The following is a 15,195-nucleotide window of genomic DNA, read 5'->3' on the forward strand; positions in this document are numbered from 1 at the left end:
GACTTTCAATCGAAGCAGGAGATAATAATTAAGAAAAAAAGGAAGACCAACACCGGAATGTATAGCTCACAAACGGTGAGGAATGAATGTAAATCTCCTGCTTTTTGGCCAAGAAGGATCTCATTGAATCTATTCCTGAAGCAACAAAGTTGCTCCAGCTCGTGCTCACTGTTCCAACTACTACAGCATCAGTGGAGTGGTCATTCTCAGCACAAAAGACTGAAAACATACACAAGGATGACTTTCTTCACTGGCAGTGATCTTAAAGAGTTTGATGTTTCTCTTTAATCGTAAGTAGGTTCGTTGTCAAATCTCCCAGGCAAGTGACACATAGATGTATCTCAGACCTTGATCGTGGCGTGGAGTCGAGCAAGTCGTGCTGTGAATTTTGCTCTCTATGCTCCGGCAAATAAACATCCTACTTGTTCAATCTAAACAAGAAGGACCATTTCGAGTCTTTATTCTACCAAATGCATCGCAAACACGTTGCGGATCTCAACAGTGTTGGTCTGGCGGTCATGGTCGTAAGTACGGGTAGTCGTAACTCGCACCAGTCGTAAATTGGAAGTTACTTGTAGTTAACAGTTTATACATGAGATTGGAAGTTTTTGTTGGCCTTGTTTTGAGATAAGTCTTTGTTTTTGTACTTTATTTTATTTTTTGTAGTACTCCGTCCATGTTTTTTGTTCAGAAGAATATAAATGAACCCATATCAATTTAAGAAATGATATATTGTATGTTTTTTACATTAGTAATTCGTTTTACATATAAATGGGCACTAATTTGGGAAGTAAATTAATTTAAGCAACAAAAAAACTGAGAATCCATTTGGGAGCCGAAACAGCCGACTCTTTTTGGTGAGACGAGCCATAAGAACCGGCTCTCGAAAAAGAGCCGGAATTCCCATCACGCTTCTGGAAAAAAAACACTGTTAACTTTCCTTATCTGTCCACCAGATGTCAGTAACAATTTACTCAACAACTTTCCATCTAAAAAGGCTTGTTCATCGCCATACGTTGAAAGGCCCTTTAAATCATCCACCCAACCATTTTATGACCCGCTTTATCCTTACGAGGGTTGCTGGGGGGGACTTTGCTGGAGCCCATCCCAGCTGTCTTTGGGCAGTAGGCAGAGGACACCTTGAACCAGTTTCTAGCCAATTGCAGGAAACACAAAAACAAACATCCATCCGCTCTCACCTTCACACCTCGGGACGATTTCGAGTGTTCAATCAGACTGCCATGCATGTTTTTCGGAATGTGGGAGGAAACCGCAGTACACGGAGTAACCCCACGCACTGCAGTGACGTGCAGTCAGTGGAGGCAGGTGAGGCAGTGCCTCACCTGTCATCATGGAAATCTGTCATGGAATCATCAATCAATGGAATCATCAAATGAAAAAATAAATTAAACAGTTAGATGTATTTAGTGATTTGTACTTTAAAGTTCTTGTTCATTTAACTTCACCGTTTTAGGATTTTTTTTTCAAAATCGCTGAATTTACACATTTACCGTTCAAATACTAAGTAGAGACTAGCGGTGACGCCATTGATGACGTCAGTGCCTCACCAGCCATGAACCTCACCGCACGTCACTGCCACGCAGGCCCAGGGAGAACATGGGAGGCCCGGAGCAGGGTACCGCTGCATTGTGAGGTTGACACGTTAACTACTGAACAACCGGGCTGCCAACCATCTCAACCTCTTTTTTTATCCTTATAATCTACGAAGCAGTTATTTCACTCCATGTTAACTGTTTCAAGAAGATGCTGAAACAATTAACGTCATTTCATGAAAAGAATTACATCCACGAACATCGGTCGCATGGGGTGCTGGAGCCTATTCCAGCCGTCTTCGGGCACTCGGCGGGGGACACCTTGAATTGGTTGCCAGCCCATCATAGGGCTCACAGAGACAACCATTCACACTCACATTCACACTTAGAGAAAAATTGTGTTCAATCAGGCTGCCATGCATGTTTTTTGGAATGTGAAAGGAAACCAGAAGACCAAGAGTGTACCCATGCAGGCCCAGGGAGAACATGCAAACCTCACACAGGGAGGCCAGAGCGGGATTCTAACTCATGACCTCTGCACTGTGACTTCAATGAGCTAACCACTCGACCACGTCAATTTGAAAATATAGTTGTTGAAAATTTGCGCGTGAGAGAAAAGGATGCACAAAACAGGGTTAGATGGAGGACACCGATTCGCTGTGGCGAATCCTGAAGAGAAAAGCCGAAAGGAAAAGAAGAACTTTTGCATGGAGGAATTTTTACTTCATGACCAACTTCTGTCGCTCAATCAGAATCAGAATAAGAAGGCCTTTAATCGCCCCACAATGAGGAAATTTGCAGTCCACAGCAGCAATTTGAAAGGTGGTGAGGGTGAAAACATAAAACAAGATATTCTAAGCATAATAAAAAATGTCAGATTACATAGGTATATACTGTAACTGTGCAAGAATGTTTAATAAAAACAACAGACCGAGATCTCCTTTGTTGTACTTCGTACTTCATAATATGACATACAACAATGGTATCAAAGTCAAGGCCCGGGGGCCGGTCTGGCCCACCACATCATTTTATTCGGCCCGCGAAAGCAAATCAAACTTTTCCATGATGCTAGCTAAAGTCCCAACCAAAATGTCAAATTGTCCCATAGAAATCACAATAACAGTCATTATTTTTTATTTCATATTTGAAAACTAGTCATTCGTGAATTTGCTGTTTGTTCTGTATGTAATATGTGGAGGGGCCGAAACATTCGAATGGCTTCCCCAAATTCATAACGGACCCCGAGTGGAAACCGTTACGACAATGTGGCCCGCGACAAATATGACTTTGACAGCCCTGCTATACAAGTATAATGGGACGTCAGTCAAGACTACTGGCAGGTCAGTCTAGATCACAATGTGATTTGCCATTGTGATGCTGAATGAATATGACCTTCCAAAACTTGTACTGAACTTTCAGCATTCATAGTCCCTTCCAGTGACGTGCGGTCATCACAGTCAGATTTACAAACATGTGAACTCCACAGAGTAGCTTATTCACCATTTGATTGGCAACACTTAAAATGTTTTGTTTAAAATATCATGTCTGCATTTTTATATACTGTATACAAACTATAGCAAAGAAAAAAATATTTAAAAAACGTTATTATTGAATTTACTTATTAATGAAGTCCAAGTCTCTCTGTCTCAATGAGATCACTGCCAGTGAAGAAAGTCGTCCTTGATCAGTCCTGTTCCGACTATGTTTTCAGTATTTTGTGCTGAGAATGACCGCTCCACTGATGCTGTAGTAGCTGGAACAATGACCATGAGCTGAGCAACTTTGTCGCTTCAGGAATAGTTTCAATGAGATGCTTCTTGGCCAAAAAGCTGAGAAGCTGTCCAGGAGATTTACATTCATCCCTCACCGTTTGTGAGCTATACAGTTCGTTGTTGGTCTTCCTTTAATTATGTCCTGCTTCGATTGAAAGTCCAGTTTAGAAAATTCTTTCAATTTAGATATGTAATCCACCATTCTGAAAATAAGGCAAGCAACACGAAAAAATGACTAGATGGTTGCACTTAACTTGCTAACTGTTTACTGTAGTTTGCTGTCACTAATTCTATTATTCAGCAGCCGAGGAGTCTCCAGAAGAATCTGTAATCACCAGCGCCCCTGTCATGAGGCAGGAGGAACTGTGTGCCTCACCTATGCACACAGTTTTGATAAAAATAAAATAAAATAAAATAATCACTGTAGTACAGTGTTTATAATGTATAATGACTCTACATCAGATACACCAGCTAAACTGTAGAAATTTAGTTCATATACTAAAAGCTTTTGAAATCTTTAATAGCGATATGCAGACGGACAGCAATGCGGTCTCACTGCAGAGCAAGCCAACACAGTTCGCATAGTGATTGCGCAATCCATGGTGAGGCTCAGCCGGCTGTTGCCTCACCACTTGTCTCTACTTAGTATTTGAACGGTAAATGTGAAAATTCAGCGATTTTGAATAAACATCCAAAAATGGTGAAGTTAAATGGAAAAGAACTTTAAAGTACAAATCACTAAATAAATATAACTGTTTAATTTATTTTGTCATTTGATATTTCCATGATGAGGCTTTGCCTCACCTGCCTCACCTGCCTCCCCTGACTGCACGTCACTGGTCCCTTCATATATATGCAGGTTACTCATCCAGTGTGCACTAAAATATAGCACATGCTGACTTTTGAACTTGAAAAACAAACTGGATACCGATAACCATCACCTTCTCAACCATTGTTTTTTCCCCCTTTAGGATAGTTCAACTTGAAAATCTCAGGCCCACACAAACTGAGTGTTTCTTGGTGATTTTTTTTTCCACTTTGCATGGTAGAGCTTTAACTTGGATTTGGTAATGAACAACGGTTTTCGGAAATGATCTTGAGTACTCATGACAAGATTCCTATCACAAAGATGTATTTTTTTTAAACACAGAATCATAGTCCAAGGTCAGCGGCTTATAAAATGTTTACAGTGTGGCTGTTTATATGCAGAGATTTTTCCAGATTTTCCTGAACATTTTGATAACATATATGGATCAGCGATGATCTTCTTTTCCTTTCAGCTTTTCCCTTCAGGGGTCGCCACAGCGAATCAATGTTCTCCATCTATCCCGGTTTTGTGCATCCTCTTCTCGCACACCAGCTACCTTCATGTCCTCTTTGACCACATCCATAAACCTCCTCTTCGGTCTTCCTCTCGGTCTCCTGCCTGGCAGTTCAAGACTCAGCATCCTTCTCCCAATATAGTCGCTCCCTCTCCTCAGGACATGTCCAAACCATCTCAGTCTGGCCTCTCTGACTTTCTCTCCAAAGCCTCTAATATGAGTTGTCCCTCTAATGTACTCATTCCTGATCCTATCCAATCTGGTCACTCCCAAAGAAAACCTCAACATCTTCAGCTCTGCTACCTCCAGCTCTGCTTCCTGTTTTTTCTTCAGTGGCACTGTCTCCAGTCCAAACGGCTGGTCTCACTACGGTTTTAAAGACCTTTCCTTTCATCCTAGCTGAAACCCTTCTATCGCACACCACACCTGACATTTTTCTCCAGCCGCTCCAGCCTGCCTGGACACGCTTCTTCACCTCTTTCCACACTCTCCATTGCTCTGGACAGTTGACCCCAAGTACTTAAAATCCTCCACCTTCTTTATCTCTTCCCTGTAGCATCACTCTTGTACTTGATCCCTCTCATTCACACACATATATTCTGTCTTGCTGCGACTGATCTTCATTCCTCTCCTTTCCAGGGCATATCTCCACATCTCTAGTTTCTCCGCCACCTGTTCCCCGTTCTCGCTACAGATCACAATGTCATCTGCAAACATGGTCCAAGGAGATTCTTGTCTAACATCGTCTGTCAGCCTGTCCATCACCATTGCAAATAAGAAGGGGCTCAGAGCTGACCCCTGGTGGAGTCCCACCTCCACCTTGAATTCCTCAGTCATACCGACAGCACACCTCGCAACTGTCTTACAGTCATGATACATGTCTTGTACCGCTCTAACATACTTTTCCGTCACTCCAGACTTCCTCATGCAATGCCATAGCTCTTCTCTGGGCAACCTGGCATACGCTTTCTCCAGATCTAGAAAGACACAATGCTATTCCTTCTGACCTTCTCTGTACTTCTCTATCAGCATTCTTAAAGCAAACTTTGCATCTGTCGTACTCTTTTTTGGCATGAAGCCATACTGCTGCTCACAAATGTTCACTTCTGCTCTTAGTCTAGCTTCAACTACTCTTTCCCAGAGTTTCATTGTATGGCTCATCAACTTTATTCTTCTGTAATTAGTACAACTCTGCACATCTCCTTTGTTCTTAAAAATGGGCACGAGTACACTTCGTCTCCATTCTTCAGGCATCTGTTCACCATCTAAGATCTTGTTGAATAACCCAGTCAGGAACACCACCGCCACCTCTCCAAGACACTTCCATACCTCGATTGGTAAAGCATCAGGCCCGAGTGCCTTTCCCCCCTTCATCCTCTTCAGCGCCCTCCTCACTTCATCCATGCTAATGCTTGCAACGTCTTGGTCCACAACAGTCACGTCTTCTACTCTTTGTTCCTTCTCATTTTCCTCATTCATCAATTCTTCAAAGTACTCTTTCTATCTTGCCATCACACTACTGGCACCTGTTAATACATTGCCATCTCTGTCCTTAATCACCCGAACCTGCTGCAGGTCCTTACCATCTTTGTCTCTCTGTCTCGCCAGCCTGTAAAGATCAGTCTCACCTTCCTTGCTGTCCAGCCGAGCATACAAGTCATCTTAGGCCTCTTGTTTGACCTTTGCCACCTTTACTTTAACCGTGCGCTGCATCTCCTTGTACTGCTGTCTACTCTCGTCCGTCCTCTCACTGTCCCACTTCTTCTTTGCTAACCTCTTTCTCTGTATACACTCCTGCACCTCCCCATTTCACCACCAAGTCTCCTTATCTACCTTTCTTCCACTCGATACACCAAGTACTTTCCGACCTGTGTCTCTGATTATGTTCGCTGTAGTTTGCCAGTCATCTGGAAGGACCTCTTGCCCACCCAGTGCTTGTCTTACCTCCTTCCTAAATGTCATGCAACACTCTTCCTTTTTCAACTTCCACCATTTTGTCCTCATTTCAGCCTTTGGTTTCTTCATCTTCCTCACTGCCAGCGTCATCCTACACACCACCAACCTATGTTGTCTGGCTACACTCTCACCAACCACTACTTTGCAGTCACTGATTTGCTTTAGATGGCGCCCTTGACACAAAATGTATTCTACCTGCGTACTTCTGCCTCCACTCTTATAGGTCACCCTATGTTCCTGTCTCTTCTGAAAGAAAGTATTCACAATAGCCATTTGCATTCTCTTAGCAAAGTCAACCACCATCTGTCCTTCAGCGTTCCTCATCTGGAGTCCAAACCTGCCCATGACCTCCTCATCATCTTTGTTTCCTGCGCCAACATGTCCATTGAAGTCTCCACCAATTACAACCCTCTCACTTCTCGGGATGTTCTGTATGACTCATCAAAGTCCAACCAAAATTCCTCCTCCTCCCACCGGCTCACATCCTACTTGTGGGGCATACCCACAAACAACATTGAACATCACACCTTCAATTTCTAGCTTCAGACTCATCATTCTATCTGATACTCTTTTTACTTCTAAGACATTCCTAACAGACTCCTCTTTTAAGATTACCCCAACTCCATTTCTCTTTCTGTCTTCACCATATAGAACAACTTAAACCCTGACCCTAAGCTTCTAGCCTTGCTCCCTTTCCACCTGGTCTCCTGGACACACAGTATGTCTACCTTCCTTCTTTACATCATGTCAACCAGCTCTCTACCTTTACCTGTCATTGTTCCTACATTGAAAGTACTCTTAGTTCTAAAACTCTTAGTTCTATACTCTTGGCGTTCCATCTCTCTCTTTTCCTCCGGGCACACCTCCCTCCTCTCCTTCTTCGACCAACAGTAGTCCATTTTCCACTAGCACCCTGAAGGTCAACAGTACCAATGGCGGACGTTGTTAACCCAGGCCTCGACCGATTCGGTATGGGATTCATAGGTTTGATTCGAATATTTGTTTTGGCAATTTTTTTTTACGTCGGATGCCCTTCCTGACACAACCCTCTGTATTTATCCGGGCTTGGGACCGGCACAATAAGACACTGGCTTGTGCCCCCTTGTGGCTACATTATATGGATCAGCGATGAAGACACCCCTAAATTGCCCCAAATATAAACGCCTGGACTATTTGCTCATACCTGAGTGGTGACCTCACTACGTCTTTCCTTCCAAACAAATAACATTTGGGGTTGGGGCAAGAGGGGGTGATACGCTCCTTTTATAGGCAATCATTTCACTCACCTGTTTCAACGTAATCATCTGTGTAACATTCCAAACGGGTTGCTGGGATGAGCATGTGTCAAATTTCTCAGTCTTTGGTGCCCCATCCCATCTATTTCTTTTTTAAATGACACTGGAATCAGTGAGAACATTTCTTTTTTGTTTGTTTATTTGATCGAATGTAAATTGGAAAGGGTTTCCAAATCATTGTACAGTGACACCTTGGCTTACAAACTTAATTGGTTCTCAGACAGAAAGTGTAAGGAAAAAAGTTTGTATCCCAAACATTAATTTCCCATCGGAAACCATTAAAATGAGAATAATCCGTTCCCAGGTGGCCATAAAACACAATTTTCTACTTTCTAATTTTCTAAGTCTTAAAACGACACAAAATATACTTTATTTTATGTATAATAAATGTGCTATGGTATTGTAATTAAATAAACTGTACTGTATAATAATATTGTTTTATTTATCTTTGTGATGGTCATTGATAGCTTGATGGAATAGAGTGGCCGTTTTCATCAGCATTAAACACTTGATGAGGAACAAAGCCTTCTTCCACCATCTTGAGGAATGATTCCTTGTAAGCTTTGGCAGCTTTGTCGTCAGAACTGGCTGCCTCACCATGACAAATGACACTATGAATCCCTGTACGACGCTTGAAGTTCTCGAACCATCTGTGGCTCGCCTTGAAATCATCAATGGATGACGAGCTTCCAGGTTGCTTCTTGACGATATCCGAGTGAAGTTGCCATGCTTTCTCTGCGATAATTTTACCTAGTTCCTCATCAATTGTGTTCTGTTTAGCTGTGTTGATAGCTTTTTGCATCAAGTGTGCAGATGGCTTGTGCGGGTTATTTGTGGAGCTTGATTGATGGGATATTTTAACCTTGCAGTCTACACAATGCTTGGACTATCAATAAAGTTGAAACGAGTCCAAATTTCACTGTTTTCTATCCATTTTCTCACTCTGTCTCTGTCGTTTATGTAATCCCCCACCCCCACTACTGCTTTCTTGACCAATCACGTGTGGCTTTAACCGAAGACTGGGGGCGGGGAATAAAGGACACAACAAAGTCGGCTGCCATTTCCTTGTGAGGAGAACGGGCTCGCTCGCGAACGACATCACTCATTGTGGCGCTCCGTGTATATCCCGAAAAATAGTTTGTATGCCAAGATTAAATTCTTGTGAATTTAACGTTCGTAAGCCGAAAAGTTCGTTAGCGAAGGTGTTCATAAGCCGAGGTATCACTGTACTTTGTTTTAGTTCCACATTTTGGGACCATATATCTCATCCTCAACTAAATAAGAATGACAAAATGAAAATGAACATCTTTATTTATTCAAAATGAAGAAATTTACACTAGCAAAGTTATGAAAGGAGGAAAATAGAAAAACAAAAACATTAAGAGCTGCTGTAGAGGCAGCCACACAAAAATGGCGGCCATCATTGTCGGTTGTCTGGGTATTCAGTCGTTTCAGGTATGCAAGTAGTTTTCCAGACAAAAGCAGACGGAGATGAGGGCTGGCAAGCTGTTGCTCCATATTGTGACAGTTCAGAGGTGACAGTGTACTACACCCCCCTTCTCCTAATACCACCTGCTAATCCATCACCAGGATTACTGTCCATTGTAATCACTCATCCTCCCCAGTGACACACCTCAGCTCACACTGCACTCCAGACTCACTGCGTATGCATACACGCACACGCGCACACGGACACACGCGCACGCACATGCACGCACGTACACGCACGCACGCACATGCACCCACACAAACGCAACTTTGCCTTTTATAGGTTTGGTTAGACTCGCAAGAGAAATTCAAGATCTGACACCACCAAGAGCGGCCCGGTAGTTGAGTGGTTAGCACAACGGCTTCACAGTGCAGTGGTCACCGGTTTGCATCCTGGTCCGGCTTGCCTGTATGGAATTTGCATGTTCTCCCCGGACCTGTGTGGATTTTCTCCGGGCCCTCCGGTTGTCTCCCACACTCCAAAAACATGCATGGCAGGCAGATTGACCACTCCAAATTGTGTGCCCTGCGATTGGCTGGCAACCAATTCAGGGTGCCCCCCGCCTCGTGCCCGAAGATAGCTGAGATAGGCTCCAGCACCCCCGCGACCCTAATTAGGAAAAAGGGGTACGGAAAATGGCTGGATGGACACCATCAAGATTTTGAGGTTAATAACCAACCATCCCTGGGTTCTCTGGTTGCTTGGAGCACACCAGTATGATCTGGCACCAAATCCAAGCGGCAAAGAAAGACAAGAGAGATCTTCATGTCGTCTTCCTCGACCTCGCCAATGCCTTTGGCTCAGTTCCCCACAACCTTCTCTGGGAATCCTTCAACTTCTTCCAGGTTCCATTACCGATTACTACCTTGGTAAAAGCCTACTTCGAAGACCTGCAACTATGCTTCACAACACCTGACTTCATAATATCATGGCAGCGTGTAGAAGTCGGCATCATGGCAGGTTGTACGATTTCACCCCTGGCCTTCACAATGGCCATGGAGGTCATTATCAGGGCCTCAAGGTGGGTGGTGGGGGGTGAGCGAACCAGGAATGGGATCCACCTCCCACCTATCCGGGCATACATGGACGACATGACCACCTTGACCACTACTGCAGCTTGCACCAGGCGGCTACTTGGAAAACTGCAGGAAAACATCAAATGGGCCCGGATGAAAATTAAGCCAAACAAGTCACGCAGCATCTCAATAGTCAAGGGAGAGCTAAAAGTTATGAAGTTCTGCATTGGTGATGACCCAATACCAATGGTGTCTGAGGAACCGGTCAAAAGCCTGGGCAGGTGGTACAATGCAAGCCTCAGAGACAAAGATCAAGTGCAGCAACTAAAGCAGGACATCAGCAAAAGTCTGGAAAACATCAATAAGACTCCACTGCCAGGGAAGCTCAAGCTCTGGTGTCTGCAGTTTGGACTTCTCCCTCGGATAATGTGGCCACTCACAGTCTATGACACAGGTGTCAAAGTCAAGGCCCGCAGGCCATATCCGGCCCACCACATCATTTTTTTCGGCCCGCGAAAGCAAATCAAACTTGTTAAATTCCATGATGATTGCTAAAATCTGAGCCAAAATTTCATATTTTTAGATGTCAACCACAATAAAAGTCCTTATTCTTGACTTCAGATTTGAAAACGAGTTATTCATTAATTTGCTGTGTGCTCTATATGTAATATTTGAAGGGATTTAAACATTCTAATGGGTTCCCCAAATTCATATCGGCCCTCGAGAGGAAACCATAACTACAATGTGGCCCGCGGCAAAAAATGACTTTGACACCCCTGGTCTATGAGGTCCCACTCTCAACGGTGGACAAGATGGAGTGAGCCATCACTAGATATGTGAAAAGATGGCTTGGTGTTCCACGCTGTCTGTCAAACATCAGCCGATCTTCCAATCACAAGACTCACCGAAGAGTACAAGTGCTCTAAAGTGAGACTTCAGATGACCCTTACAGACTCCAGGGACCGGAAGAGGGTACAGAAAGTGCTTAAGAAGGAATGTATTTGTCCGGGCTTGGGACCGGCATTTGCTGCTGTGAAATGTAAATTTCTCCACTGCGAGACTAATAAAGGCAAATCCAAAATGGCCGTTCCCTAACAATGTCTAAATCTGGGTAGATTTTACTGCGTGATTTACATTCCATAAATGCAACATTACACACATACACACGCACAAACACACGCAGACACACACACATACGCACACACACACACCCACGTACACACACACACGCACACACACACGCACGCACACGCACACACCCACGCACACGCACACCCACGCACACACACACACACACACACAGACACACACGCACGCACACACACGCACGCACGCACACACGCACACGCACACACAGAACACAGACAGAGGGTGCCTATCAGATAAAAAGGTACACACCACTTTAATTTAAAAAATATATATATTTACTCCTGTATTTGGTGGGCCGTCAGATGTATGGCACCCATGTGTGTCGTAGTGTTGTTAAATCCAACTATGTGGGCCTGAAGTGATATGGGAGAAGTTTAGTGACGATACCCACCTCTGGTTTTCATATTGTTTCATGAACCATAAAAATTTTAAAGGACAACCGACATCACTTTTTTGTTTCCTAACTGACATCAGAAAAACGTTTTATAGCATCTAAAATACCCAAAACACGCAGTATGATATTTTTATTCAAAGGCAAAACACCAATAAAAATGACTTAAAGTGTCCAAAATCTGCAAAAAATTGAGCTGCGAATTGGGCATTTTCAGAAAGTCACGCCCCCAGTTCGTGACGTCACACCAAGACGTCTTGCTTTGCTAGTAAATCAAAACAATGGCTTCAGCTTTGGAGAATATGCTTTCTTGTTACACATCCAGTTATGAATATGATTGAAATAGTTCGGAAGAGTAAAGCATACATGTTTGCAATCGATTAAAGAATTTGTTCTGTGCCAACATTGGGGAAACACTTTGAGAAACCATTAATTTGATGTTGTTAAAAAAATTTAAACATCCTATTTGATTATGTTTAACTGGACTAGAAAAGTGGGGGGTTCGAGTGCTTGACCAGTATCGGTCCATGTTGAGCTGCTGATGGCACCTGGTTTGTACAGAGGAGATTAACAGAGTGTGCGTGTGTGCGTGTGCCGAGTGAGTAATTGGGACTGACAGCGGCCTCTGTATTGCTGGCTAGCCCGCAGATTTAGCCGACCTGCTTTAGACACTCTAATCTGGATTAAGTGCAGCAGTGTGTCAGTGGGGACGAGAAGCAGTTCACCTCCACCCTACCCTCCTCTCCCTCCATCTTCTTTTCTGCCTCTTCACCTGTTTCTTTTCTGTCCTTCCATCCTCACCCCACCCTTTATTTCTACCTACCCGCCTACCCCGCTCCTCTTTATCCATCCTCATACCATGGACTGGTTTTCATACCTTCCAGAGATATAAATAAATCACAAATTAAAGTCCTTGCTCGCATCACTGCCTTCCTGGTGCGTCTAGTCCATCTCTAGGGGAGGGTATGGTCCTGCAAAGGATTATAGAACAGCTCAGTCTTTTTCCACAGTTCCCCGGTTTGTTCCACTAGTATGCAGTGGTTATATATAGCAGAGTAGACATTAATGCAGAATATTGATGACAATTTAACTATATTCACACTCCCTGTAAAATTATAACATGAGAAGCTGTTCACTGTAGTCATCGCTCTACCTGAAAGTTTTAAAGTCACCATCTACTTCAATTTTTTATTTGACCCATAAAATAGCCACCCCCAACCGTCACACCATTCGCCTTTTGCCATCATTCAAGTGTTATTGTTAAAAAGCTTTAAAAAGTCGTACAAAAGTACATTCATCATATCTCAAACACATTCCCGAGCCCGTTTCCCGGATTCTTAGCAAAGCTTACAAAACGGCGACAATCCAATGCTTTTTCTTCCTCCAATGAAATTAAATTGTCCAACTGGTCTTATTTTTCCGTTCTTCGTCTTTGCCTTTCACTGCATTTTACTCTCTTTTAGTAAAACTCATTCCTTGGTGCACTTGGCTTGGTGATAGTTCTTTTCAGGCTCTGGCTAGGCTGCCTGAATGGATTGCTCGGTCTTTGCTCCCTTTATCTGGTGATAAGAGACTTTTCAGATAAAGCATATTATGATAAATCAAATGAGCTTTGTGGGTTTTGTGCAAGCGGGTGTTTGTGGATGTCAGTGATGAAAGAGAGAGAGATAGAGAAGAGAAGAGAGAGAGAGAGAGAGAGAGAGAGAGAGAGAGAGAGAGAGAGAGAGAGAGAGAGAGAGAGAGAGAGAGAGAGAGAGAGAGAGAGAGAGAGAGAGAGTCAGAGTCAAAAAGTCAAAGTTAGCTTTATTGTCAAATATGGTAATATGCATGACATACAGCACAGATGAAATTACTGTCCTCTCGGACCCAGCGTGAAAGGCACTAATGAGGACTTTGATAAACATAACAAACACAAAAACGGCAATTTCCTGGGAGAGAGGAGTAAAACAAAAATAACAAATAGTATGATGACACAAAGACACAGTCATTCATTCTTCCGAATTTGCTGCACCCTCTTTGTGACATGAAGCAGTTCGAGATGAAAGAGGAGAGTATCAAAGAATCCTTTTCAGCAGTGAATCAGGGACGTCATGGTGGAACGCGCACGTCCACTACAAGCCAAATGTTGAAAGCAAACAGGAAGCTGTAGCATCCATTTACGAAAAAAGATTGTCTCACATCTCCTGTCCCACATAAATCCACTACAATTCCAAGCCGCGACAGTTCCACATACGCATCGGCGCGAGAGAGAAAAGAGATGAGAGAGTACGAGAACTCAGCTGTTGGGTGTAAAGTAGAATCTGATGCGATTATATGATATATATCAGATTTTTTTCTCTTTTTTTAGGTTTTGCTGAGGATGCAGGTTGGATATAAAATGTCATGCATTGAGAAAATGCATTCAGTCATTTCAACTCATGAAGTTATTGTGTCAGCTACAACTTTAAAACCAAAATATAATATGCCGTCATCAACAGATACAAGCTTTTAATTTTTTTTAATCGTTACTGAGAGTGTTAGTTGCACAGGGATGTTAATATTTCATGCAAATGATCATATTTGTTCCATCTTCAGCTTTTGTTAAAACGCTATATAAATCAATATGTATTGTATTGTATTGTATTGTATTGTATTGTATTGTATTGTATATTTGATAACCACATACGTTTGTAGAACCATGTGATTTCCCGCGGTCAATCAGCAAGGAAGGAAATGGTACTATTGCATTATTTAATCCTAAATAATATTCAAATTCAACACAAAATATTTACACCAGTCTCAGATGGTGTCATTGTACACACGCCAAATGTGTGTGTAGGCAGCGTTTGATCGGTTTCCATTCAGTGATGGAGGGGATGTGGGTGAAAAATGATCGTTTGTCTCTCCATGAGCATTGTGGCTGAGTGGAGACCAGTTCAGGTTCTGGTCAGCCTTTCATCCGAAGTCAACTGGGACTGACTCCAGCAACTTCAGTGACAAGGTGTGTCGGAAAAAGTCACAACTTGTGACACATTTGGAGTGTGTTTTTGTTGTAGTTGTTGGTTTTTTTAATTGAGTCATAATGACTTTATGTTTTGTGCTTTATGTAGAATGTGAGAAACCATTTATTGTGTTCCATTGTAGTTCCAATGTAGGAGGAATCCGGAGGACCCGCAGAAACCACAGAGAGCTATTGGGAGAACATGCAAACTACACACAAGGAAAGCTGGGGCCCAGAATCAACCCCACAACCTCAGTACAGTGAGGTGGTCT

General features: G+C 43.0%; 1 protein-coding gene across 2 annotated transcripts in view; it reads right to left on the minus strand.

Annotated features, from left to right (window-relative positions):
- The window catches only part of kptn (kaptin (actin binding protein)), a 32,428-nt gene extending 18,968 nt beyond the window's left edge, over positions 1-13,460 (minus strand). Inside the window, exons 1-2 of one of the 2 annotated variants that reach the window (XM_089017254.1) lie at positions 13,295-13,458; positions 12,821-12,914 (exon numbers count right to left, since the gene is read on the minus strand). In XM_089017254.1, coding sequence (XP_088873380.1) covers positions 12,821-12,866 — 46 coding nt within the window. In that variant the 5' untranslated portion in view covers positions 12,867-12,914; positions 13,295-13,458. Of the gene's footprint in view, positions 1-12,820 lie in introns of both variants that reach the window. The other variant, XM_089017253.1, reaches the window with a different exon arrangement.
- Between the last annotated feature and the right edge of the window lie 1,735 nt (positions 13,461-15,195).

This window comes from Hippocampus bargibanti, linkage group LG16 (genome assembly GCF_051943395.1).
Source record: "Hippocampus bargibanti isolate YZ-2025 linkage group LG16, ASM5194339v1, whole genome shotgun sequence".
Classification (NCBI taxonomy): Eukaryota; Metazoa; Chordata; class Actinopteri; order Syngnathiformes; family Syngnathidae; genus Hippocampus; species Hippocampus bargibanti.